The sequence below is a fragment of the Talpa occidentalis genome, unplaced genomic scaffold (assembly GCF_014898055.3).
Source record: "Talpa occidentalis isolate TD23 unplaced genomic scaffold, MPIMG_talOcc4v2.1 talOcc4.4, whole genome shotgun sequence".
Taxonomy (NCBI): domain Eukaryota; kingdom Metazoa; phylum Chordata; class Mammalia; order Eulipotyphla; family Talpidae; genus Talpa; species Talpa occidentalis.
Genome location: NW_023604295.1, coordinates 110,272,237 through 110,299,498, shown reverse-complemented (window position 1 = coordinate 110,299,498; position 27,262 = coordinate 110,272,237). Strand labels below are relative to the sequence as shown.

At 36.4% G+C, this 27,262-nt stretch overlaps 1 protein-coding gene across 5 annotated transcripts in view; it reads right to left on the bottom strand.

The window, feature by feature from the left end:
- The window catches only part of LOC119257792 (pro-neuregulin-1, membrane-bound isoform), a 209,372-nt gene that overhangs the window by 124,711 nt on the left and 57,399 nt on the right, over nt 1-27,262 (bottom strand). For all 5 annotated transcript variants that reach the window (XM_054700847.1, XM_054700846.1, XM_054700849.1 and 2 more), the window contains exons 4-5: nt 21,749-21,799; nt 19,465-19,515 (exon numbers count right to left, since the gene is read on the bottom strand). In XM_054700847.1, the coding sequence (XP_054556822.1) occupies nt 19,465-19,515; nt 21,749-21,799 (102 nt within the window). The remainder of the gene's footprint in view (nt 1-19,464; nt 19,516-21,748; nt 21,800-27,262) is intronic.

Below are 27,262 nucleotides of genomic sequence, written 5' to 3'. Positions count from 1 at the left end.
GTGGCATCTTGTCATTTTTATTTGCATGCCTAGCCACTATGTTAGGCTGGGTGGAGGTTCCTCGAAAGATTAAAAATGAATTTGCCATTCGACTGAGCTATCCTATTCCTAGGAATCTACTCAAGGGAAACAAAAACACTAATCTGAAAGGAAACCTGCACTTCTATGGTTATTGTAGCACTATTTCAATAGCTAACATACGTAAACAACCTAAATGCCCCAAAACAGAAGAATGGATCAATAAGGTGGTCTTTATATATAATGGAGTATTACTCAGCCATCAAAAAAAAAAAACTAAACTCATGCTACTGCAGCAACATGGATGGAGCTGGAAGCAAAATAAGTCAGAGGAGAGAGAGTTATACTGGACAGTTTCACTTATAAGTGGAATAGAGAGAAACCAAACCAAAGGTCAAAGACAAAGACAAACCTAGAAAGTTGACAATAGATCTAAGGCATCTAGTAAGACAAAAGCAGATTGGACTTTGGTTAAAGCTACCAGATGGGGAATGTGATGAGGTGGGAGTAATGGAGAATTACTGGGGCTTTGGTGGTGGGTGTGGTGAAATAGCATACAGTTGTAGAAGTGTAAATCTACACCCTTAAGACATACTGTTATGTGAATCAACATTATCTCAATAAACATAAAAAATTTCTTTTAAATAAAAATTATTCAAATAAATGAAAAGGGAAGGTCTGGCATTCATGCAATGCATCTTCTGCCACAGATTTCCTGATCTTTTTTTTAAATGTATACCTTTATTCTTTTTTCATTCATTCACTCAATTACTCAACAATTATTGATGGTGTCTAATATGTGTAAAGGTCCTACATAGGACTAAGAGAAGTAGGTTGGAGGGGCACTGGGGAAAGAGATGGCAATGGTTCCTGCTTCATGGTGTTAATGGTGTTACATTATAATGGAGGGCTTAGTTTTCTTAATTCCAATCTGGTACAAAGACAAATACTTCAGAAACGAGAGGCCATAGTCTTATAATAGTTTCTATTTGTGTGGTAGACACACTGTGGAGTGATTTCTCTCTTTTTTTAAAATTTATTTATTTTCTTGCATTGCTGCTCATTTTTGTACAGTAAACCTCAGGTGTAGTCCCTGAGGTTCTCCCACCACCATAGATCCATCATCATAGTGATGTCTCTTTTAAAAGGAAACACTGTTTATTGTAAATGTGTGTCTAAGTTTCTGAGATTTTTTCTTCTATCAGGATCCAGTTATGGAAATGTTTCCTTCTGATAGAGTTTTGTTTTGACTAGCAAAGAATAAGAATGCAGAGGTTCCGTTCCAGAAGGGACCATGCTTAGGCAAGAGATACTTGGAAGTAATGGACAGAGACAGAAAAAAAATCCATCTAATTCATCCTCAGTTACCATGAAAACAAAACATGCACCAAAATAGAATAGGCAATAATAGTAATTTGATGATGGGCTTGTTGACATGATATTTTTTGGTAAGTGGATTAAAATAAACAAATAATACATTTTATGATTATCTTTTATGTGAACTGAAGATTATTTACTTGTGATGATAATGCAGTTTTAAAGTATAGTTAACGAAATTTCCTGAATTGTTACATGAATGTTTTAATTTCATAGAAATTCTGACAATCTGAAATAGAAAAAACAGAGTAGTAAAAAAATCAAAACAGAAAATTATATTACATACATGCAGATATAGATCTGATAATTTCATTTAAAAACTAGCTGCTTGTAGAATCCAGTTTCACTGGCTAGGAAGTTCAATATGATTTAAAGAAGTATGTGTTAAATATTTGGACTGACAATTTTGATAGTTGCATAGGCCCTACAAAATCACTGACATCGCAGATGCTGGAGGTGCCCAAGTAAGTTTTGCTATTAAAGTTAGAAGCTATTATCTTCACAAATATGAATTGATGTTCAGATATAAATTGATGGTAATTAAAGAAATCAATAATAAAATGATCAGGATTAACATCATCTGTTATCTAGTTAGAAACATGATGTTTCCTTATTTCAATTAATTCTGATGAAAGTATACAAGGCCCTAGAGCAACCTGCTTCTCATTCAATATATAAATCGATTTAAAAATTTTATCCTTACAACATATTTTTAAAGCTGAACACTGTCATCCTATTAATGCTCAATGGTGGTTGTCTGTGAAGAAAATGGTATATATTGCAGTGGAACATTCTTATTTTATATTAACATTGTCTAAAGGTACATTTTAAAAGACATTGATAAAAGATTTCTCTTTTAAAATTTGGTTTCACATATTCAAATACTGATATCTCTGATGCTCAAAAGTGAAACATTAATTTTTAATTATCAAAGTTGATAAACACTGTGAAGTGAAAGGTATGATAGACATTCCTTTTTTTTTTTTGCTATTAACTTATAAATGGAACATTTTTTCCTTCTTCCTTTCGAATCCAACCATTAGTGATACCATCCAGCTACCTGGGCATTAGGTATTATCTTTAACTGGTATCTGCCTAAATTAAGCATGCAGTTTTGTCAGCAAAGATTTTCTTTAATATATCTTATTTATGTCTACTATAAATATCATAAGCATTCCATTAGCATTAACCTAGTGATTAATGCATACATGATGGAGTCAGGTCCTAATCAGTGATAATAACTGCCTACAACTATTTCCCCAACCGTTTATCTCCCAACTCTTTCACCCTGACTAACAAAGACATGCCTACCAAAGTCTAAGGGTTCATGTAGTTACAGGAAACCAGATGCATTATTTATAAGGATGCAGAGGCTAGAAAGTTCTGCTATGCCGCTTACCCTAGCAGTAGTAAGATATAAGCTATTGGCAATAGGAACCATGCCAGTGCATTAGAAGATGAGATAGAGGGATCCCTGCCAAATAAAATAGCTAAGTAATAACAAATGTTAAAGAAGAGCCTTGGGGGTTGGAGGAAGTCCTGAGCCCACTTTTGGTGGGCTCAATTCAGGTCACCAAGCTTTTGCAGTCAATGCAGAAAGGAGAGTTGAAATCCCAATTAATTCGTTGTGTCTTATCTTTCTTGAGTGCTTGCTTTTTAATTACAGTCATACATTCCTTTTTGTAAAATGTTGCTAGAGTATCTATATACAATGAGAAAATTAAAACTGGTATAAAATAGGTATAGAGTACAGCATTAGCTTTCAAGTTCAGGTACAGTTAATTGTGTATTTGTATTGTCCACACTATTTAGAAATCCATAGCATGGTTTTAGTGAACCAGGACAAATTGTTTTCCCCCCTTTGATTTCAAGAAGAAAGAAACCCCAAAAGTCACAATTTCTTATTCTTCATGTGTTCAAGACTATATATTGCTACAGACAAAATACCTGTCACGGCTTTAAGTAGATTTTTAGATAATGCCATTCAAGTTTCATTTTCTGTGCTATTGTCAGACACTTGGAATTTGCACCATTGTGCAACAAAAGGCTGCATGATTTAAAATGTTAATAGCAGCAGGGGATGAGAATGCCATCTTGCCTAGGGTGGGGGCTGGGGGGGAACCTAAAAACTGACAAAATAAGTCAATCTAAACACACATACAAAAGAAAACTTACTGTAGGGATTATTAAAATGAAATAAGCTTCCACAGAAATCTGAAATTTAAACAAAGAGCTATGGTTTTATTCTACATCTCAAAACTGACCTGAAAATTACCGTTAAAGAACAAAGCAGTTTAGGCTACATATCACACATTATGATTATTTTTTTCTTTAAATGATACAAGTTTCAGATTACTAAATGCTTTCATCTACCATAACATGCTCATCATTCTCTCTCCACCCCATCATGTGTGAGAATTTGAAGGGGAAGTGAGGAGAGGTTTATGGTATTCCTTCTAAATCATCCAAGGGTCAACCAAATATAATTTGGTACCCAAAATTTCCTGTATATATTTCTGTATCTTGCTCAGGAACCTTGATTCACAGAATTGATTTGGTCTATATAATCTCATTAGAGAAAAACACCATTTAGAAAGGCGATTCCATGATTACTTGCCCTTTAGAGTAGTACTGTGAGGTCAGAAGAGGAGCCCTTTGAGGGTTTTGCCTTTATTCTCTACATCTACTATCCCTGGGAGGTGGAGGTGCAGAAGGCAGGGCTGAACCATGCTTTTGGCACCATTTGTTAAGTGACATTGACAACTACTGAATTGTCTGTCAGTTTCCTCATCTATAAAGTAGAACTAATAATATCTATTCTCAGATGAAAGTACCTGACACATGATTGATATTCATTAAAAGATATTATTAGTAGTAGTAATTTTATTTTTAGAAGTAATAAAAATCAACCTTATTAATGCTATAGTGTCATTCCTTTAATCTCAAACAACTCTTCAGCACCACAAGAATAGTAATCAACCACTTAAATAGATTTTCAGATAATTTGTAATAATCCTATCAAAGGAGAAATGATTCTTATGGATCACCATCAACACAAGTAATTATTATAAAACGAAGAAACTTGGGCCTCCCCAGTGGCTCAGCGGTTGAGCGCTGGGTTGCAAAGCTGCCCACAGCCTCTGCAGCGCATGTTCACTCCCAGGCCGCCTGGCAAGGGTCCCACATGGTGCACAGACCTCTCCTGCCGCCAGCTGCTCCCCTCAGCAGTGTACTTCATCAGTCTGTCTGTTCTGCTCCCTGCTCTGGCTCTGCTGAATTCTCTCACCCTCCCGCGCTTCTGACTGTACCCAGTGCTTGTATGTATAAATAAACAAACAAATAAATAAATAAATAAATAAATCTTTAAAAAAAAAAAAGAAATGAAGAAACTTTCCAGATATAAAAGCTGGAAACAAAACTAAAAATACCAGCATACAGACTGTGAAATACTTCTCAAAATGTTCTAAAAATTATCTAAAATTATATCTCAAAATTATCTAAAATATATTATCTTTTTAAACTTTGATTTGTAAATATTTAAACATCTTTTTTCATGATTTAAGGTTTAGATTTTTCTTATAATTATATATGTGTACAACTTTAAATAATAAACTAAAAATCAATCATCTCACTATTAATGTTTATATTAATTTAATAGATATTTATATTTTAATAAATATTTATATTCATTTAATAGATATTTCCTGGGCATAAGCATAATGATATGTTATAAAACTGCAAGCACAAATGCAACAAAATTCCTTTCCCAAGACCTTACATTCTGATGTGGGGCTGATGTGCACACCAGAGTTGAACAAATAGCAAGTTTGTTATTTAAAGCAAGAGCTATAGGACCACCAAGAGCTTGCTGCTGGGGATGGGTGATAGTCTAACATCTGATATAACAACAAAATAATCAAGAATTTGATTTTACTCCTTGATGGGACAAAGAACACTTTTCATATATTTAGAGAATCAATTTAATAAAATATATCCAAGTCTCTGCAATTTAATTAAATATACCGAGGTCTCTTCAAAAAAGGAGGGGAAGATAAATAAATAAATCTTTAAAAAAATAAATCTTTTAAAAAAAAAATCTTTAAAAAAAATGGTTTGCCCTGGTGGCGAAAGGGGTTAAGCACAGCAGTATGAGCAATCCGCCCCAGCCAGAGAGAAACCCACATGGCACAGCAGACCTCTCCTGTCTCTCCTGCTGCTCCCCTCAGCAGTGTATATTTCAGTCATTCTGCATGTTCTGTTCCCCACTCTGTCTCTGGTGAATCCTCTCACCCCCCACATCTCTGGCCTGCACCCCAGCTCTTGTGTGCATGAATAAATAAATCTTAAAAAAAAAAGGAGGGGAAGAGTGGGAGTTATGTATGACATTTTGAAAATTGAAACGATAGCTGAGTCTATTCTTTGTGAAGATTATTTCTCTACCAGAAGCTTTTATCAGCCCACTCCTCATACCATTTTTACTCAGTCACATCCAATGTTCTACATGCTTAAAAGAACAAGAATATTTTACTATAATTCTTGTTTCTGTGTATATATGTGTTGTGGATGTTATGTTTCATTTTTGTTTATTTTTTCACTAATCTGTACAGTTTTAAATCTCAATTCCCTTTACCTGCACTGGAAAAACATTTTTAAAGGTTCCAATAAACCTCTTATGTGCCCTTGAGTCACCTATTTCCTTCCAAAAGCTTATCTTGTTTTCACACACACACAGTCTCATTTGCACATACAAGGTAATTCTCCTGCCCCCATAATCTATTTATCCTAAAACACACTCAAGGACTCCTATGGTTTATTTTTTCACAGTTAGCTTGAGGAAAATCTGAACAAAGATGTATTTCTGCTTTGCAGCATCAGGGACTTGAAATTTAGAAGTTGCTATGAGTTTAGGAAAGAAAATGAATCCACTTGGATCAACTAAAGAGTAATGTACTAAATTTACCAAAAAAACTATTACAGTCACTTAAATAATTTCTCTCAGATATATGTAAGGCTAATCCTCTTCATATTTTTTTCATATCACATTTTACTATAAATATGCCCTTCTGACAAGATGGTTCCTCATGGTCTATTTCATCAGAAGTTAGATTTTCACACCTTTTATGGGGTGGGGGTGGAGCAACCTCCTTCTTAAAGCTTTGTAGAATGAGAATTATAAATAACCAAGATCTAGTTTCAGAGTTACATTTTTGTAAATGGCATCAATTATTATAGGTTGATTAATAGATCCTTTAATTAAAATGTATATTTGTATATAACATTTAAATATTTTCTCTTGCAGACTTTTTCTTAATATATTTTAATTTTAAAGAGGGGAATTTGTAGTTGAAAAATGGATCATATCACATAGAAATTTCTTGTCAATCACTGCTCTGAAGACATCCAAAATAATTGAGAGGAATCATCATAAAGGAAAAATTAAATTTTTAATACTCAATAATTTTAATTGATTAATAATTTAAATTTACTGTATGGTATGTGTCACTCAAAATATAATTAGATATATATTCAAGTTTACCCCTTCTCTTACCTCTGGGTCAATTCAATAGTCTTCAGAAAGTAAAAATAAATAATAAAAAAAATTATTTAAGAAATGTCCAGGTAACTTAATAAAACATCTCCTTGATGGAAGACAAAAATAAAAAGACTGGAAAGGAGGTGCCCCAAGACCAGAACCTGACTCACACAAGGAGGTGGGGGTCAAGGGAAATAACATGACCATTAACCCAGCAGTAGAGGTCGGGACCCTTAGGCACCAGTGCCTTATCACAAGGCATAAGACCCAAGCAGGATCACACTGCTAGAGGAAGTAGAGCACAGACCTGAGGGTAAAGATATGCAGATTGGGCCCATTTTGGAATCTCTGGTCTCTTTCTAGTTTTGCCTAGTTATCCAAAATCACCAACAAACAGGCCACTCCTGGGAGGAGTGAGCCCCTCCCAAAGAGAAAAGGACGATTATCAGTGCCCTCTCTGCACAGGCTCAGGGCAGCACTCCCACTGCAACTTGTCACTGTGCAGGTGCTTTTCACCAACTCTCTCCCTCTGCAAGGCAGAGGCTTCCTTCCTGCCTGTGACCTGTACCATGCAGGGACTTCTCTTCACTGACCTCCCTCAGCGGAGGCAGCTCTCCTCAAGGCTGCCCGCCTGCAACCATGCAGGCCCCTCTTAGCAAACCTGTCCCTTTCGGGGCAGTTCTTCCTGTGTGCTTGTGTCTATGCAAGTGTCTTTTACTGTTCTGTCCCTTTCCCTAATAAACCTGCCCTTTAAATATAACCAATGTCTCTGCCTCGTGGAGAAACTCGCCTGGGAAACCCACCACGTGCTGCTGAAACGGGAGCTCTGGTGAAACCTTTCCCACGGTGAACCCAAGGGCCCTGCACTCCAATCCCACTGACGCCAAAAACGACATCCTCATATAAATATCATATCTTTGCAAGCTCACCTATGTATCCGGGTAAGTTTCTGATAATGAATCGTAATTCAATTTACCATACTGTGAAATTTCTAAGTCCTTTAAAATTCCCCGGCTACTTTCAAAACCCTATTGAGTATGAATTAACGTCTGATACCTCTTAATCTTAGTCTTCTCCTTTTAACGGTAGATTACAGAATTTTATCATTTTTTCTAAATAGGATACATTTCAGGATTCTGATTTTTTGGTAGAATTGTTAGGGGGAAAGGATGTCCTGGCTAATCCCATACAGGCTTTGTGGACTCCACCCCCACTCCAGACCAAAGCCATCAGGACATTGGGAAAGACAAATCCCGTCACCACCAAAGGGAAGGTGGCTGGGACCTGAGGGTGGAATTAAACAGCCAGGTTGGGTATAAAAACCAAACACGTGGGCCTTGGGGTCTCTCACTCTGTCGCTCGCCTCCTGGCTTCACGGCTCCAGGCTCGCGGCCAGCTCTCAGAGCGCCATTTTGGGATTCCTGATCGGTGGATCGTGTAGGACACATTTAAAACTTTGTCTCCCATTTTTCTCCCTGAGCTGTACATTTCCTCATTTGCCCTTCCTTGCAAATAAACCTTTTATTAAACTTTCGTGTGTGCCTGCAGTAGAGTATTGATAAGTCCATTTAAGCGCACAGGTGAGGACCCACAGTCAGGCACCCCGTTTTGTATCGGGGCTACCCTATAACAGAATGACTGAGCTTTCAATGTGAAACAAAAGCAGCTGGTTACTTTATAAAAGGACAACAGTAAAAAAGGTATCACTCCAAATAATATTTTCTTTTAAGTCATATACACAATGTACATAAGTATTTTCTATTTTAAGTAATATTATTCAAAATACAATTTGATTTAAAACTTTGCCTCACACCCCCATATTCTACTTTGTGTTATGATAATGCGTCATCACATACAATTAACCACGATTAACCTTTCCACTTGACTGCAAATTCTTTCCATCCAAATTCCTTTCTGTTCACTCTTCCAACTACCAGCTCCCCCCCACACCTTCCCCTCCTAGAAATACACATCACAGTTCCTAGCACCATGCTGGGACACAGCAGGAGATGCTATTGCCTAGCAAACTCAGCAGGTCTAATAATAATTATCATTAACTAATTATTTATTTAAATTAAAGAGAGGGAAAGACAACAGTGTCCTAAGAATTAAAAGCAGAAAGCAGGGTCATGGAACTTTAATCTAAATCCATCCTGCACTTGCAATTTGGCTTTAGTTTCCACTTGCCTAACCCTACCTAAGTTTTAATTTCCCTTACTATTGAAATGAAGAGGTCAGTAGTTCAAAATTTTAGCATTACAAAAAGAAGTTCCTGCAACATTTAAATATTTATCAAAGTTTCCTCCCCCCCCCCTTTGTCACATTTCTTTAAAACATTTACTATTCATTGAAAGACATCAGAGTAAAGAACAAGACTAGAGCTCACATTTGATGAACAAGCTACTGAAACACTGGATCTCCTAAATAAGAGATAGTTATGGACTTGAATGAATATGAGTTGAGCTTTAGGCTATAACCCACACTGCCCATATAATTGGTTTTTAAGATTTTGCTGACCTCTGGTAGACTGAGAGATAAAATGAAAAATGCCATTCTAGCAGTTCTTTGATGATTAGTTTAACTATGTATAAACAGCACCTTTATGAAAGAAAAGAATTAAATATCCAGGCACCACCTATGCAAGATGCATTTTAATAAGAATAGGGCTAACCTCTAAAACACAAACAACACTGCAAACTAGTTACCACAATTAAAAAAAAAAAAGATTAAAACAAGTCTGTTGTCTAGTCACAAAATAACTTGGTCCTTGTGTAACAGGGTGGTCCCCAGGAAAGGGGGAGGTTCCCTGCCCTCCCAAGGGAGGGTGGAGCTGAGCAGGAAGAGGAGAAGCTGCAGAAGAGACTGAGGAAGGAAGCAGGATGGAGCCAGGAGACCTGGAGGAGGCGCATGGAGCCTAGAGACACGTGAAGAAACTGCGCTTGTCTTTTGGTTGTGGACTGGGTGACACAGATGTGGGTGAGACCTGTGGGGAGGTGACAATGGCAGCTTTTATCTTGATGTTGATTTTGCTCTTTTCCTTCCGGGCTTGTCTGGTTGTTTGTGACCCTTTTCTGTGGGTCCCCACTGGAAGATGCTTTAGACTTGTAGCAGGCTTTGGGGCTTTGCTCTGGGCCAATCCCATATGGATGGACTTTTACCCACGAGGGGACGGGTAACTTTGGGTGCTTCATTTAGAAACTAGACTCTTTGCCTTACCTGTATTGTTTCCTAGTTTTATTAAAGTTCCTTCCCATTAAAGTCTCCTATGTTTTGTGCTGATGCGGCGGATGGCAGAACCCATGTAGAATAGGCAGGTTTGCGGGGTTTGGGCTGCCCCTCTCCCTGTCCTATAACACTTGTATAGAAAGAAAATCCTAGTTTTACTCTTTTTGTACATCATCTATATTATAATTTGCAATATGAGATTTATAATGCTTTTTTGGGTAAATAAACCCATCAACATGGGAAAAAAAAGAAAAAAGGAGAAAAACAAAGGTAATACATTATTTTAAAATATGGTATTGGCACAAAAATAAGTACATGAACCAAAGGAACAGAATTGAAAGTTTAGACATGAATCCACACACATACCAGCAACTCATCTATGATAAAATATCTATGGACATAAAATGGGGAAAAGGTAGTCTCTTTAACAAATAATGCTGGCAAAATTGGAAACCCACACCTAAAGGAATAAAGTTGGATTACTCACACCTTACACAAAAATAAAATGCAAATGGATTAAAGATTTAGCTGTAAGACAAGCAACAATAAAATACATAGAAGAAAATATTGTTAAGTTCCATAACATCAACAATTTTCAAAAAGATCAATAATAGGGTGGAGAAACTTGGGAGATGTCCACAGACGAACTGCTGGAATAATAGGCCTATTTTAAATGGGTTCTGCCATGAAACATATGACATGGGTTTCTTCAGATGTGCCACAGCAGCTTCTCCTCTTCCTGCTCAAGGCAGGGAGTCATTGCAATTATTTCCTTTAGGTTTCAGAAATGATGTCTGAGTCTGATAAAGTCTTGATTATTGTGACTTCTTACACTTCAATAAGAGCTGCTGAGTTTTGAATAGGCTAAGTATCTTTGTTTTACTAATCAACACACAGTTACTATGGTGAAAGAAACTAGTAATTTTTCAAAATCTAATTAATCATGGACTTAACAAAGGAAAAATCTAGATCAAGTTCTCTTTGACTTTTAACTCCAAAGTCAGAACGTTTTACAGATCTTAAAATACTTGCCTTGCATTCTACTTTGCAAACTGTAAATCATTTTTCTTCAAGTAAGTAAAATTTCCTGAATTAGAGAAGTGGGCATTACAAAGAATGATTAAAATGTGTGCATGGGTACTAATAAAAGCATTTCAATAGTCTTCAGTTTTTTTAGCTCATTCCTTTTTGTAAATTGGCAACCCTGCTTTAGTTCTGTCTGCCCAATTTAACAGAATTTTCAATAACAACTACTTTCATTTTTTCTTTATTGTTCTCTTACCAGTGTCTATATCCTGGTTCTACTAGTGTTATCTGCTTATCAGTTGCACAGGACTGTGCCAGTTTTGCCTGTCTAGATCATCTTTATCTTCTTTAGGTAGAGAACCTTCCCCTCTGTATGGATATTATACCATACAGTTCCCTTAGGACTGAGTGCATCTGCTTCTCTTACCCAGACACACACAGCACAGATATCTGACCCAGGCCTGCTCAACCGGAGTCATTAATTTCCCTGAATGCAGTAATTATTTTAGGTCGCAGCAAATAACCAAAGCAGGGCCAATCAGATTTTTCCTTAAAATTTGCTGTCTAAATAATGTGTACATACTCTTTTCTTTTTTAGATCCGGAGCAGAGGGGATAAAGGTCTGGACTTCTAGCAGCTATCTCCCTGTTAGGCAGAAAGCCCACTAAGGATGAATAGAAAAACAAAGCATGAAAACTAAGAAACAACCCTATTATATCATTTGGGTCTCTGGATCAAATTGGGCCTGTTATGTAAGCCAATAGACTCCCCTTAGATTTAAGCTCTTTGGAGTTGAATTTCTTTCACTTACATTTGAAAAGCTCCTAGACAAATCACTGTTCATATTTGTTTTGCTACTTTATCTTGTTGCCTTTCTATCTTATTCTCTTCATTCTGGGGGATGGGAGAATGGTTGGAGGAGGGGCTGTCTCCTATAGCATCCAGGGCCTTTTCCTATAAAGGCTTCTGTTCCCATCTTGCTATTTCTCAGATCCTAGGCAACTTGGGGGAAAAAAAACAAAGATTTAAGAAAATACTCCAAGTTCAGGATAAGTAAATTTATCAAAATCTTGCACACTCTGTCTTCCTAGATGCTTTCTTAGTATATAACTATGTCTCCATTCTCTTGCCTTCAGTTCACCATTAAGAAAAATTCAATAGTATAATATATAGTAATCCATGTCATTGATCTATCCCTAATCATTAAACCACCACAGTTTTAAAAATTGTCTTAAAACAGGAAAAATAAAGATGTCCTTCCTTCTCCCAGATGATACCCCACCCTCCAGAAAAAGATAAAGAAACACACATGCACACATACAAATTGAAGAGAGTATTTCTTTTTTGAGGCAAAAGCTCCCCAAAGAACAAAATACTGAGAAATAATTGCTTCAAGTAAGATCTTTCCCAGCTAGTGAATCTGGTGATCATACAAATAATTTCCAGAATTTATGACATTATGTAATAAACTACATAGTAACTAGCCTGGAATAATTCAAAGGAAACAAAACAAAAATCCCAGCCATTAAACAAACTACCACTGAGGAAGATTTGCCTGTTTGAGGAAGATTAAATTCCTATTAATATGCTTGGTCTAAGTTTATTCCATCTCTGGAAATAGGAGACTTTGAGAACATCATTCCCAAACACAGCAACAAAGCCAAAAAACAAATCACTGGAATGATTCAAGACCAACTTTTTTTCCTTCTTTTATCATACTATTAATTGTCTGTTCATTAAGGAGAGTTATTTCAGTAAAAGTTGACTTTGGAATAAGTGATATAAATGTGATTATATTTCTGGGGATTTTTTAATAATCTTTTTTTAAAGATTTATTTATTTATTTATACATTTTAATAATCTTTTTTTTAAGATTTATTTATTTATTTATGTATGTATTTATTTATTTATACACGCACCGGGTAGAGTCGGAAGCGAGGGTGAGAGAATTCACCAGAGCCAGAGCGGGGAGCAGAGCAGGCAGAAGGACCGAAGTACACTGCTGAGGGGAGCAGCGGGCGGCAGGAGAGGTCTGCGCACCATGTGGGACCCTCCTCTGGTGGCTGGGGAGCAGCTGGGGATCGAACCGGTGCTGCAGAGGCTGTGGGTAGCTTCTCAACCCACCGCTCAACCACTGCGCCACCAGGAGGCCCTTATAATCTTTTTAATTGTATTATTTTGATTGAGTAATTGTTGGTTTACAATCAGTATGTTATTTTAGAAGTATAGGTTAGGTCCCCACTTCTTCAGATGCATGTTACCACACCATGTCCAGCCCCAAAGCACACAAACAGGCTTTCCCTTAAACTAGCTGTGTGGATCCAATAAAAGTTTGTAATAAAAGATTATGCAATTTGAAATTAAAAAATTCAGGTTTAGGGCCTCCCTGGTGGTGCAGGGGGCTAAGTCTCGGCCCTATAGGGCTGTCCACAGTCACTGCAGCACGAGTTCGATCCCTGCCAGGAAGCTAAGCCACATGTGGTACACCTCTCCTGTCTCGCCTGCTGCTCCTCTCAGCAATGTGTTTCAGTCAATTCAACCGTTCTGTTCCCCACTCTGTCTCTGGTGAATCCTCCCCCACACACACACTCCTGCCTGTACCCCATTTCTTTTTTTAAGATTTATTTATACATACAAGAACCGGGGTACAGGTCAGATATGAGGGAGGGTGAGAGGATTCACCAGAGACAGAGAAGGGAACAGAATAAGCAGACTGACTGAAACATGCTGCTGAGGGGAGCAGTGGGTGAGAGAGGCAAGGTCTGCCATGCCATGTGGGTATCTCCCTGGCTGGCCGGGATCGAACCTACACTGCAGAGGCTGTGGACAGATTCACAGTGCTATGCTCAACCACCTGAGCCACCAGGGAGGCCCTGTACCCCAGTACTTGTATGCATAAATAAATCTTTAAAAAAATTCATGTTTAAATTTCTGTTCTACCACCTACTTAGTCTTTAAATTTGTATATGTCAAATTCAAGTCCCTTATCTAACAAATGGGAAGAAATCTAAACCCTAGGATTATTGTGCAGATAATGAGAAAACACGAAATTATTCCTTATAAATTATACAGTATGATATAAACGTTAGTTATATATATATATATATAGAGAGAGAGAGCATGAATATAGTTATGCAGTTCAAAATAATTTTCTAAAATATTAATTTCAACTAAATACAAATGGTTAACTATGATTTAGTTATAAGCCTTATCAAAAGTCTTGAGATTATCTTGTCCAATAGTGTAAGGCCACTAGAGACATACATTAAATGACTTTAAACAGAATTGAAGAATGATACTTTAGTTGCAGGTAGCACAATAAGTAAAATAAAGTAAGATATACTCACTCACAAAACTATGAACTGAACACATAGGCAGTGGCTTGCCAGCACATGTGGATGGCTGTGATAGATAAGACCCTACTCTTGCTCCACATCACTGTAGTGTCCTAAAAATCTAGAACTAACTTTCTAAGCAATCAGAAAAATAGATATAATACCAGTTGTGTAAATTCCCTTTTAAAATTATTCTTTTATTGCTATGTGATGCATGATAATTTGTCATTCTCTACAATAGACAGTCACCACACCCTTGAAAATGCCATGTTTCTAAAAATCTGGAAACACAATTTGCATTCAATTACAAGTTATGGGTGACAGGACAGAGTTCATATTTTGACACCAATAAAGATCTGAAATTGAAATGCCATTTTTTCAGCTGTGAATCATTTAGCAAAGGTCTTGGCAGTTTTCTCTACTATTAAAGGAGATAAGTCAGCTATAGCAGAGGCTGGAATATAAGAACTGTAGCCCTAAATCTCACCAATGGACAAGCAGACTAGTCCAATCTAATCAATACGTATTACTGTGCTATTCCCAACTGGAAATGCTGTATCTCATTATAACAAATGTCTCTACAGAGGAAAGATTTTTTTCCTTCAGCCATTTCTTTTAAAGTGCCAAATTAAAGGCTGAATCATTCATTTCATTCAGAGATTTCAAAGCAGACTTCCTGCATGGGTCCTTTTAAAATGAATATGCAGTATTTGGAAAAGGCATAGCAATTTCTTGCCATATAGCTTTCAGCATCATCATTTAGGTTGGAAATCACAAATTCCTTTCCTCCTCCAACAATAAAGATATTTTCCTGCAATGTTCAAGTAAGACGCCCCTGATTTCTATTCTCTCTTCCAAGAGCCATGTTGCCTTTTCAGGTACCAGCTCTCTTCCATAATAAGGGAGACCACCTAAAAGAAAGGCTGGGCTAAATGACACATTCATTTACTCAACCCCATATAGTTATGGGATAAATAAGATTTTACAGACATAGAAACTCCATCTCAAAGAAGTTAAAGAACTTGCCTATGGTTACACAGTAATTTACAGCACGAGGATTTAGATCTGAGAGCAGGAGTTCATCCAAAGTCTTTCCATTTCACCTCACCTCCTGTCACGCACGCCTCAGTGTGCCACAGAGAGACCATGTGGGGCTGAGTTGCCTCAGGGAATGCATTTACCTTTATCCACCACAAATACTCCTGATCATGTATCAAAGACCACATTCACAGAATGTAGTCCATTCACAGAATCTCATTCCCTTTAACATTAAAGGCTTTTTCTTTGAGGCAACAAAAACTCATGTATGATAACAGACTAACATATTGATTGGGTTTGAATTCTGCTTGTGTGACTTTAGATAAGATACAACAGTTTCATCATCTGTAATATAGATAAGGCTTGTAAGAACTATGAGTCATCATCCATGTAAATCTCCTGGCACTCAGGAAGGCTTCAGTATATGTTTGCTGCCATTATTATCACTATTATTATTATTATTATTAGAAACATTGTTATTTAAGACTGTTTTTTAGAAATTTATCTTCATTTTATTCCTATTACTATTCATTAGACTTTTCATTTTTTTCCTTCATTTGTAAATTGGAATGGATGATATTTAATTCAGTGAAGTATTTGTATAACAAGTGTATTATTCTAGAGCATTTGACAAAATTGTCTGTAAAATAGAGTCACTGGCAACTGGCACTTCTGAGAGAAGTCATTCTGAATTGTTCTAAAAAATTCATTTACTTTTTTGCTGATTCTACATAAAAAAGGAACAAGATAGTCCTATTGAATGTTTTGTATGGTTCAAGTACTTCTAAAAAGTGACTCCTGTCACTTGTGTGTAACAGGACAGTCATTTAGCAAATTGTATGTTTTAAGTCACAGATGGCTCATTTGCCATAAAGAAAAGAAAAAGATGCTATTTATCCAGAGATTACAAGGAAATTTTAAAAATATGTAAGAACTCTAAAAATAATATGCAAAGCAAGCTGCAAGTTTCAAAAGAAAAATAGTGAAATTGGCCTTACAAAAGGATCGGTAACTTTGATAATTCATCAATATATACAAAATGAGAGGAAAAGCAAATCATAAGGAAGCACAAGTAAATGAGGTATTTGTAGATGAAAAATAAATCCCTTAAAATCTCCAGTCAAAAGCAATTTTTTTATTGCTTTTGTTACAGTGATTAAAAAAATTAATTTTAAAGATAAACCCTGTTAGTATTTAATGACTTGAGAACAAATTTTATGATACATTAAGTTAGAAGGATGATGAATAAGTAGAAAGTTAGAAAAGAAAATACTGATTATACTAAATTATTAGCAATATTATTTAGGATAAATAGGGGTTGACAACTTTTATTTTCTTTTTGCTTTTTATACTCCAACATGAATTACAGAGGAGACTAGGAAAATGTTGAGGTCAAGCAGAGGTTTGGGGAAAAACAGGAGATTAGCAGAGCTGGCATTTCAGGCAGTGTTTGGAGCAAGACCAAGAACATTAACCTACACTACTGACCCAGCTCAAGAGGCAGCAGTGAGATGCTCAAAAATAGGACTGGCAGGGAGGGACCAAGCATTTCCCTATTAGGTGCCTACATTTGTACCCATAGAAGTAAAAGTTAACACAGGGTTGTCTCTCCTTCCTTTCACTGACCCGAAAATCACACCAAATTGTTATAATAATATGTTTGCTGTGTCCAAACTACTTTAGAAAGACTCTTCAAAATTTATATTAGAAAACACCAATGTCAATAGTTCAGAGCATGTAGTCCACACAGACATAATTTCATTTTAATAGCCAGGTTTCATTGTCAAGTACAAGGCCTTGCTAGCGTCTCTTTTCTTGCTAAAATAAAGTGAAAGGAAACCTATTCTTCAAAACTACTACTTCTGACTCATGTGAACATTTCCAAGGCCTTTGACGTCTGCATAAATTTTGAACTGTTTAAGTCCAGCTTATTGCTGGTACTGATTCTTCAAATGTCACCTTCAGCCTTTACTGACGGGAGATATGCTTACATCACAGTTCTTCTGCAATGCAGAGTTCTACCTGATGCTGCCTTTAAGTGAGTGCCTCACACTGCATTTGTTGTTCTAACCAAGAGTGGACCTAGAATTATCCCGCTGTTGGTAATATTTTCAAATTATAGGGCATATTTTCATGAAATTTTAAAAAATGCCTTCATTTGTCAATTTAACAATGTTTACTGAGAGCCTACCATGAACAGGGAGTGATATATGAAAGTAGCACACTGAAATATTTGAACATAATAGCACACACAGCCTTCCTTCTTACTCTTAAGCATTACCAAATATCAGGAACTAATTCTGCTGAGAGTTAAAGAGTCTGATTTCAAAATTATTTTTCTCTCAACAGTGTTGCAATGAGTGGAAATGTAAAACAAGAGATTCTTTTTAGCTCCCTTAAGTTATGAAAATTCAAAAGAACTATTTCTTCCATTCCCAACTGCTCAGAAACAGTTAAGAGCGGCATCCATCGCCCCATTAATGATAGCATGCAGGGTTTCAATTACAAGGTTTCAATAATTTTATTCAATGAATCACGCAGCGGAGAAATTATTCCCATACAAAGTGCCAGTAAAGAAAAACTTGGTATTTGCTTTTGTATAATAAACACTTAAAAATATAAAACAAAGCTCAACATGATTCCTTAAAATGGTTAGCTAGAATCTCTGTAATTATACTAATCTTTTTATAAATAGAATTAAATAACAAATATCCCAACTTCCCCAGCAGGGATTATCATTTTGGAGTATGTAATGAGGGTCCTTAGAATACAGAGGAAGCCAATTTAGTACTTCCTAGCATTTCATTTCCTGTTAGATCTTACTAGATTGTTAGTGTCAATGCAGTTAAATGATGCTTTATGTAGCTAAAATGTAGTCAAAACAACATACTTCATAATATGAAAAATATGTTTCTAGCATATCATTACAGTTCTGGTACCACAAAAGCAACCTGAAGGGCAAAGCTTTAGGGTCAACCTGGTTGTATGTAAACAGACTGACAAAACAACTGAAGCTGCCAAAAGTATAGACCCTCTTTTCCCCATGCTAATAGCAAAAGAAAATTGTTTCTTAAAACACACTCTCCAGGTAGGACTGTAACAACTGAGCATTTATCAAACCCAGAAATAGCTTTAAATAAAGAGGTAAAGGGAGAAAACTATGCAGTTATGTTTTATTTTGAAGGTTTGATAATTCCCTTGTTGGATCTTAAAATTTAATACTACGCTATTCACAATTTATAAGTATTAAAACTATTTTTACTAGTCCTTGCTAATTTCTGATGTTCCCCTGACACAGCACAAAGCACCAATCAATCTAACAGTTGTAGAATTCCATGAGCACAAAGCACATTTCACATTAAACAGATGAAAACTAATCTGAGATCTTGCCTGGGGACTTGCTTTCAAACATTTTCATAATTAGTCACTTGCTATCGAATTTGAATTAAGGGCATCTATATATAGATTCCCATCTCCATCACAGCGGACTTTATATGTTAACTGAGGAGCTCTGGAATAGAGGCCCCAAACAGCTGGGTATCATGCCACAGGCAGTTTCTGAAGTTATCAAGACATTAAAAAAAACAAAAGCCCATAATATTCTCTATTTCTCTCCTAGAACTAGGCCTCAGAAGCTATGTGGTCATTTTCCTACATTTGAGGGCACCACATTATCCTCAAACTAACACACATGTATCATTTCAAATTCATGTATATCTTAGGGGGAAGGGTTATCTGGTTGCACAAAACAAAGCAGGGGACTCTTGTGTTCCAAAAAGCAAACACCATTTTGCCCCCATACTCAATACACTAACCCTCAATAAGGTTACAGGGTAAACGTGAACATGATCTCTGGAGGCAGACATTGTGTTGGGTTAAAGACTAGTGAGCAGAATATTTAAACATACTTACATGAAGAAGTGTTTGCTCCTTCTGTTGATACAGATAGTCTAATGGGAGACTCTATAAAACATAAAAGTGGAACGAGGTTTTATTGAGTCATGCTGCTTGGACTCTTAAATTAGAAACTTGCCAGGTTTGGGTATAATCTAAAAAATGAGCACCAGAAAATAGTGCAACAGAAAAGCTGAAGCATTCCAATCAAAGGAAGATATATGCAATATCCAAAGACCACAAAGGAAAATTTCTGTAGTCTCAACCTGAAGACTTTTAAAAAAGATGGAAATGGAGTTGATTCATAAGCACGGATATTCCCACACACCATCTGCTACATAAACTTCTTAGAAATACTACTCTGAACAGATCCAAACTATAGGTGAGACAGATAATTCCTTCTCTTAGAAGTGGTCTTGATTTTAAGAAATGTGAAGTCAGACAATAATCCACATAATCAGAAAGAATATCAACTTTCATGCATAGAGAAAACAATAAGTGAGAATTTTTTAGGCAACTTGGTCCGCATAAACATACTGACCAAACAGAATGCTGAATAAAGTTCATGCAAAGTCCACTAGAGCAATTCCATCAGGACCAAACAAAACATGCTAAATAAATACAAAGTACTATCACTGGAGGTGTGAGTAGCAAGATTCTCTTAGGTAGCAAGGTCAAGGAAGGAGAAACTTTAAGTAAGCATACAGACAGAGCATAAAACATAACTCATGCAGAAAAAAGCATGGAACCTACATTGTTAGTAGTAAAATATAAGAGCAACTTAATATCAAAGAATAGAAATTCAGAAACCAGAAAGTTGTAAAGAGTCAAGTCAGATATCCTAAAACAATAGTCACTCCAAATCCCAAAGATAAGGACCACATAAATGTAAAAGCTCAGATTCATACTGAACTCATTAAAGAAATGCCAGAACGAAAGGTGGAGAAATTCAGATAATGCAACAATTTTTCCTTTTCTGTTTCTCTTTTATCTCTTTTTCCCTCTTCTTTTCTTTCCTCCCTTACTCCTCCATCTCTGTTTTTATCATTATCCCTATCTCTATCACAGAAAAATTAGATCCTCTCAGACCCCAGGATCATACTACCCTACAATATAAATAGGTACATCTTAGCAGGATGTCCAAATTTGATCAAAACAGTTTAGAATAGAGAAGAATTTAGAATTCATAATTATGAACACTGACTTCAAAGAGAAGAGTAAACAACAGTGAAAGATGGAAAAAGGCTGTGTTGGAATATATAGTCTCCTATAACTTTAATAAAGTATAAATGATAATAAAAAATTAATAAAGCCAAAATGTTAAACATGGAGTAGTTGAAAGAATACTCTTCTACTTGTTGATATATATAATTTAACATTTCTAATATTTCAGTTTTCTCATTTCTTAAATGAAGAATAAGAATGTATTGTCTCACAATTTTTTTATTATTATATGGATGTAAAATTTCTGTTAACTGCACTGTACCATTCAAAAATATTACATTGTGGAGATCATTTTTTAATAGATCTCCAAAAACTCACTTCCTACTAAAGATTAAATTTTAAATAGTCTAAGTTTCTGTTAAGTATTGATTTACATAGGATAAAGAAAAAAGTTAAAAACATTTCACAATATATTAATTAAATTCAGAGGTAGTGGAAATATTGATGAATTATTGTTATATAGGCAGCATAAGTAGAGTTGGGTTTTAGGCATCTAATATCTACTGAGACTATAATTTCTATTAACAAATTTATAGACAAATGAGAAACAAATTAAAATTTTTTAAAGTCAGGCTCTAACAGTTCTTTCTATTAACAAATTTTATAGACAAATGAGAAACAAATTAAAATTTTTTCAAGTCAGGCTCTAACAGTTTCTTTTAAGTTTAGTGACCACAAGTGGTCATTAGAAGCCCAACAACTAGAGCTCAGAGATTGATACATTATCCAGAAATAAACTCTGATAGATGAGAGAGGACAGAGGCAGCTAAGAGAAGCACCTATAAAGACAGAAAAACTGAATTTGATATCCCAATGTCTCTTTACTCATCTAATATTACAAAGTTGTATTTAGATTAGAATTCTTTCTCTCGTGCATCTTTCAGACCCAAGTTCAGGGAGAGCAAGAACTTTAAGTAAAATCTAAAAAGACAGGATGAATTGAAGAGAAACAGAGTTGCAGAAAACAAGAACAGCAGCTGAAATTTGGGTGTAGAAGGGTTTTGATTAGTAGAAGGAGCAGCCAGCAGTTAGGTGTGTCACTTTGGTTAGTAAAATTTGATGAGCTTATTTTCCTTACCTGAAGACACATATGCTCTTTCAGTTGAGGCTGGCATGCCAGTGATGATCTCTGCAAAAGAGAAAAGGTGATAGGATATTATGATGTATAATCAGGAGGCTGGGAGTCAATTCCACAGCCTGCCTTCAAACTAAAAGTGGGTATAAAAGAATGGAAGTACTGCCACAGGGGATGAGACCCCAGGCTTTATCCACACAGAGAGTGAAAAATGCATCCAGACAAGTGAGAACTACCATCCAGATTAGTTCTTCTTTCTTGGGCAAAAAGCATGAGATGAGCTGTGCTGGAATAATTAGCAAGAATTCACAGTCCCCACTGGAATCAGTGGAGGAGCACATATGGCAAAGAGGCTAAGTGCTTGTCAGAAAGAAAGGCAGAAGTAGGCAGAAAGAGCAGAACTTTAAAGAAATCAAAGCTATAGGATCAACAATCTTTGGAAAACTGTATTTGTGTTCAAAAACAAAAGCGAGTAATGGTTCTAGTATTGATTGATGAAAAACATCAAATTATAGCATTGAACTCTATATAAAACTGCCAATGGTAACAAAGCTGGAGGTCTTATTATATGAGACACATGTCAGTCTACATGGGGGAGGATACAGAGTAAGGAAACAGCTCCTAATCTCAAGGAAAGGAAGCACACATGGGCACACATAATCACAGGAACTGTTATAGTTGTGTTCAGACTTTAAACTTGATTTCTTACTCCCTTTTATGTGGAATAAATGAGATTATACTATTTACCTAAATTCTAATTCTGTGTGGTTAGTACAGAATTAGACTTTCAGAAAAGGGCTTCATTTTGTTAGAATCTAGTATTTTCAAGTAAGGGGTATCTTATGAAGCCAGGAAAGATGTAGTTACAATGATGGATATCATTGAAGCCTCACTGTGTGTATAAACATTGCAAAATTACCTAATTTTACTATTTAATAATCAGGACAAAAAGATAAGCTGAATCTATTATGAATTATATGTATTCACACACATATACATTACATATACACACATATTATAGTAGTTGGGGCCTACAAAAATCCTAAGCAAGTTATATAAGCTATCATTTTATGTTTAAATTAATAGCCAGTTAATCATGGAATGAGAAATGTTCATGATCAATGTAATAATCTTTAAATCAAGATATGACCATTTAGTGTTTCCATGGGAATACTAACCTAGTAAGTGAAATTTATTTAAGAGACAATATTTCTTCAGATTCCTCTCTAGGGGAAAAAGGTTTTGTGGAATGGGAAATAAAAAGATGGCATGTAAGATGCAACAAGGATGTTTAAAAATAAGCATCAGTTTAAATATGAATGCATAAAAATCAGAAATATGACAAAGTCACAGGCCTGTGTCTTTCTGTACAAATGAAGTATAGGTAGTCCTCTCTAAGCAGGCATTGAAAGGACAAACCAATTCAAGATGTGAGATTACTATCAAATTAACAAAGTAGCCAACCTTGGCTCTTAAATCCAGAAAAACAGGAAGAAGGGAATCAGTATGTAGGAGTTTATTGGCAGCCTTTGCACTTTTCAAGCAGCAAAGAGGATGTTCTCAAATGTTAAGGAGGTGATATCTGTTTCTGAAGTAGCTACAACTGACTTCCTTGATTTGGGTGGTAAAAACAGTATTGTTTGGGCCTCCCTGGTGGCAGAGGTGGTTGAGAGCCGCACTGTAAAGCTGTCCGCAGCCTCTGCAACGTGGGTTCAATCCCAATCTGCCGGCGAGGGTCCCACATGGCGCAGCAGACCTCTCCTGTCTTGCCCGCTGCTCCCCTCAGCAGTGCATTTCAGTTAGTCTGCCTGTTCTGTTCCCCACTCTGTCTCTGGTGAATCCTCTCACCTGCCCATGCATCTGGCCTGTACCCTGGTTCTTGTATAAAAATAAATAAGTCTTTAAAAAAAAAAAATAAAAACAGTATTGTTCTTCTTTGGGAATATTTAATCCTGGAGAATTTTTTTAACCAAAAGATCCACAGTATTTGTTTTTATGAATACCTAGAAGAAGGTCCACATTTCCAAATAATGTGCTCACATTAGAAGATGTCTCCTCATTCTGTCCTTCACGACCTGTCAATGACACAGCAGCCAGACTAGAGGAGCAGCTGAAGATTAGATCAAAAGAGGGGGGCAAATGTCCCAACACCAGCATGCGTATCAAGACTCTTTTCACAATTATTTTTGATAGACTAAGTAGTGGTTGACATTGACCTTCCCACATCCTCACTCTCCCCCTCCTAAAAAAAATCAGAGCTTTTCTATCTCTAGCTCAAAAGAGCTCAGATTAGAGGAAAGGTAAACCATAATGTTTCCTTTTTAATTGAATAGGACATAAAAATACCAGGACAGGAGGTTAGTACAAAGATGTATCTACACAGAGATAACTTAAAATAACCTCTCTTCCTAAAATTAGATATTTATCCTGGAGACCTTAAAATATCTTTAATGATTATGTTTCTGAACTAAAACCTTCTGAATTACCTGGTGGAAATACAAACTCAGACATTATACACTTTTATACTAGAAGAATCTTGCACCAAGAAAAAAATAAATTAATAAAAATAACTGAAATGCATACCAAAAATCCTGCTAATAAGAAAAGTATATTTTCTTAATTAAAATCACTCAATGAGTATTTTTATGTATGTTTTAGGATGATCCATAAATTAAAAGAAAATAACTTTTGTTGGGTGATTAAAAATAATTTTGCATATAATTTTATAATTATAGATTAATAAATCTTGTAATCTCATTGATATTTATTTCAGCAAATTATTTTTCCAGCAGTAACTTGATGTATAAAATTTGTTAGTTTATAATGGATTGTTCCCTTCATTAGCACAAAATAAAGAGGATTTAGATCATCAGGAATTGAACACAGCTGAGCAACTTATGCTGAGTAGGCATATAAACATAAGGAATATCAATAAATTTGTAATGTTTGAATGCTTTTTTCAGTAAACTGGATCTTGACTCAAGAAAAAAATTGCAGTGTCTGAAAAATAATAACTTCTGGAAAAGAATTTTTCTAATTATTATGAATACAGGAGTAAATGAGATTTACTATGAGTGTAATATACTGAATATAACTAACAAATACATACAAGTATACATACAAACATATATGTAATGTGTTTGTATGTACTTAAGCATTCAATTATGTGACTCTGTTATTCTAAAATTATAGGTCATTATCTTGCATACAAAAGTTTGACTAGGTCATTTTTTAAATTTTATTTTATATATTTTTAACATCATTTTTTCATTTTTGCACAATGTATGCATTTTCATCTTTGTTATACTCCCCATACAATTCCCACCCTTCCTTGTTTTGATCCTACTCCCTTCTCCGCCCCCCTGTGGTGTGTCTCTGGTTTATAGTTGCTTGCTGATTTTGATTTTCACTTTGTTGTAATTAGTCTTTTTCCTGGTCCCCTATTTAGGTTTCCTAAATTCAGTATTTTTCTTTTTCTTTCTGGCTTATTTCACTGAGCATGATCCCTTCCAGCTCCATCCATGTTGCTGCACATTGCATGAGTTTATCTTTTATGATTGCTGAGTAATATTCCATTGCATATATGTATCACAACTTATTGATCCAGTCATCTATTTTCAGGCATTTGGGTTGTTTCCATAGCTTACCTGTTGTAAATAGTGTGGCTATAAACATAGGGGTGCAGGTGCCCTTTTGAATTAATGTTTCTGTGTCCTAAGTCATTTTTTAAATTAAAAATGGGCATATTTAGGGGCCTCCCTTGTGGTGCAGGGGATAAAGTTTCAGAGCTATCAAGCTAGTGCTAGCCACTGCAGCATGAGTTTGATCCCTGGCCAGGGAGCTAACTCATCTGGCACAGCAGACCTCTCTTGTCTCACTCGCTGCTCCCCTCAGCAGTGTATTTCAGTAGATCCGCCAGTTCTGTTCCCCACTCTGTCTCTGATGAATCCTCTGGCCTCCTGCACCTCCAGCCTACATCCCAGTTCTTATATGCATAAATAAATAAAAATAAATCTTAAAAAAAGACAATGGGCATATTTACTTATTAGTTCTGTAAAGATGACTTCAGGAACATCACTGAGTGTCTGAATCCTTGCACAAAATGAGTGCTTACTCGATAACAGCTGAGAATTTTTTTTTAAAAGATTTATTTATTTATACAAGCACTGGGTACAGTCAGAAGCGTGGGAGGGTGAGAGAATTCACCAGAGCCAGAGCGGGGAGCAGAGCAGGCAGAAGGACCGAAGTACACTGCTGAGGGGAGCAGCGGGTGGCAGGAGAGGTCTGCGAGCCATGTGGGACCCTCCTCCAGTGGCCTGGGAGCAACCGGGAATCGAACCGGCACTGCAGAGGCTGCGGGCAGCTTAGAAACCCAGCGCTCAACCGCTGCGCCACCGGGGGAAGCCCTGAGAATTTTTTTAAAAGATTTATTTATTTATTTACTATGTAAATAGTAAATACAAAAACTGGGTACAGTCAGAAGTGCGGGAGGGTGACAGAATTCACCAGAGCCAAAGCAGGGAGCAGAACAGGCAGACGGACAAAATACACTGCTGAGGGGAGCAGCGGGCGGTAGGAGAGGTCTGCACACCATGTGGGGCCCTCGCGGCGGCCGGGGATCGGCTGGGGATCGGCCGGGGATCGAACCGGCGCTGCAGAGGCTGCGGGCAGCTTCGCAACCCAGCGCTCAACCGCTGTGCCACCGGGAAGGCCCAACAGCTGAGAATTTTTTTAATTAATAAATGGTGTCGGGCCTCCCTGGTGGCACAGTGGGTTGAGCGCAGCGCTGTGAAGCTGTCCACAGCCTCTGCAGCGCGGGTTCGATCCCAGCCAGCGAGAATCCCACATGGCATGACATACCTCTCCTGTCCCCTGCTGCTCCCCTCAGCAGTGTATTTCGGTCCTTCTGCCTCTTCTGCTCCCTGCTCTGTCTCTGGTGAATTCTCTCACTCTGCCCCAACTCTGGCCTGTATCCCAGTGCTTGTATAAATAAATAAATCTTTAAATAAATAAATAAATAAATAAATAAATGTTGTCAGTGGATACTATGCACTGAAAACATAAGATTATTCCCTCATACTGCTTTTCCTTATTAGTCTATATAATATATAGTCCTATATAATACACCATCAATGGAGAATGCTGTATAAATTATAAAACATATTTTCACATGCTTCTACGTATAACTATAGGATGGCCACCAATATTGCGGCACTTTCACCAGCATTGTCAATTTGGAAGAGACAGTGAGATTAAGTCTGTTACCCAAAGGAGCCAATTTTTTTAAAGGATCAATTGCTCTATTAATCAAATCTTATGGAAATAATATTTTCTGCTCATCTTAAATGAAACAGCTATTTTATTGCTATGAGTCCAATAGCTCCTTTGGGATCTTGAATCTCACTCAAATAATTTTTCTCCTGATTAAAAAAGAGAACCTAGTAGAAGATATGATTGATTAGCTGTATATTATCCTGTATTAATCTTTTAAAACACAGCAGTACTTAATTTATTTGA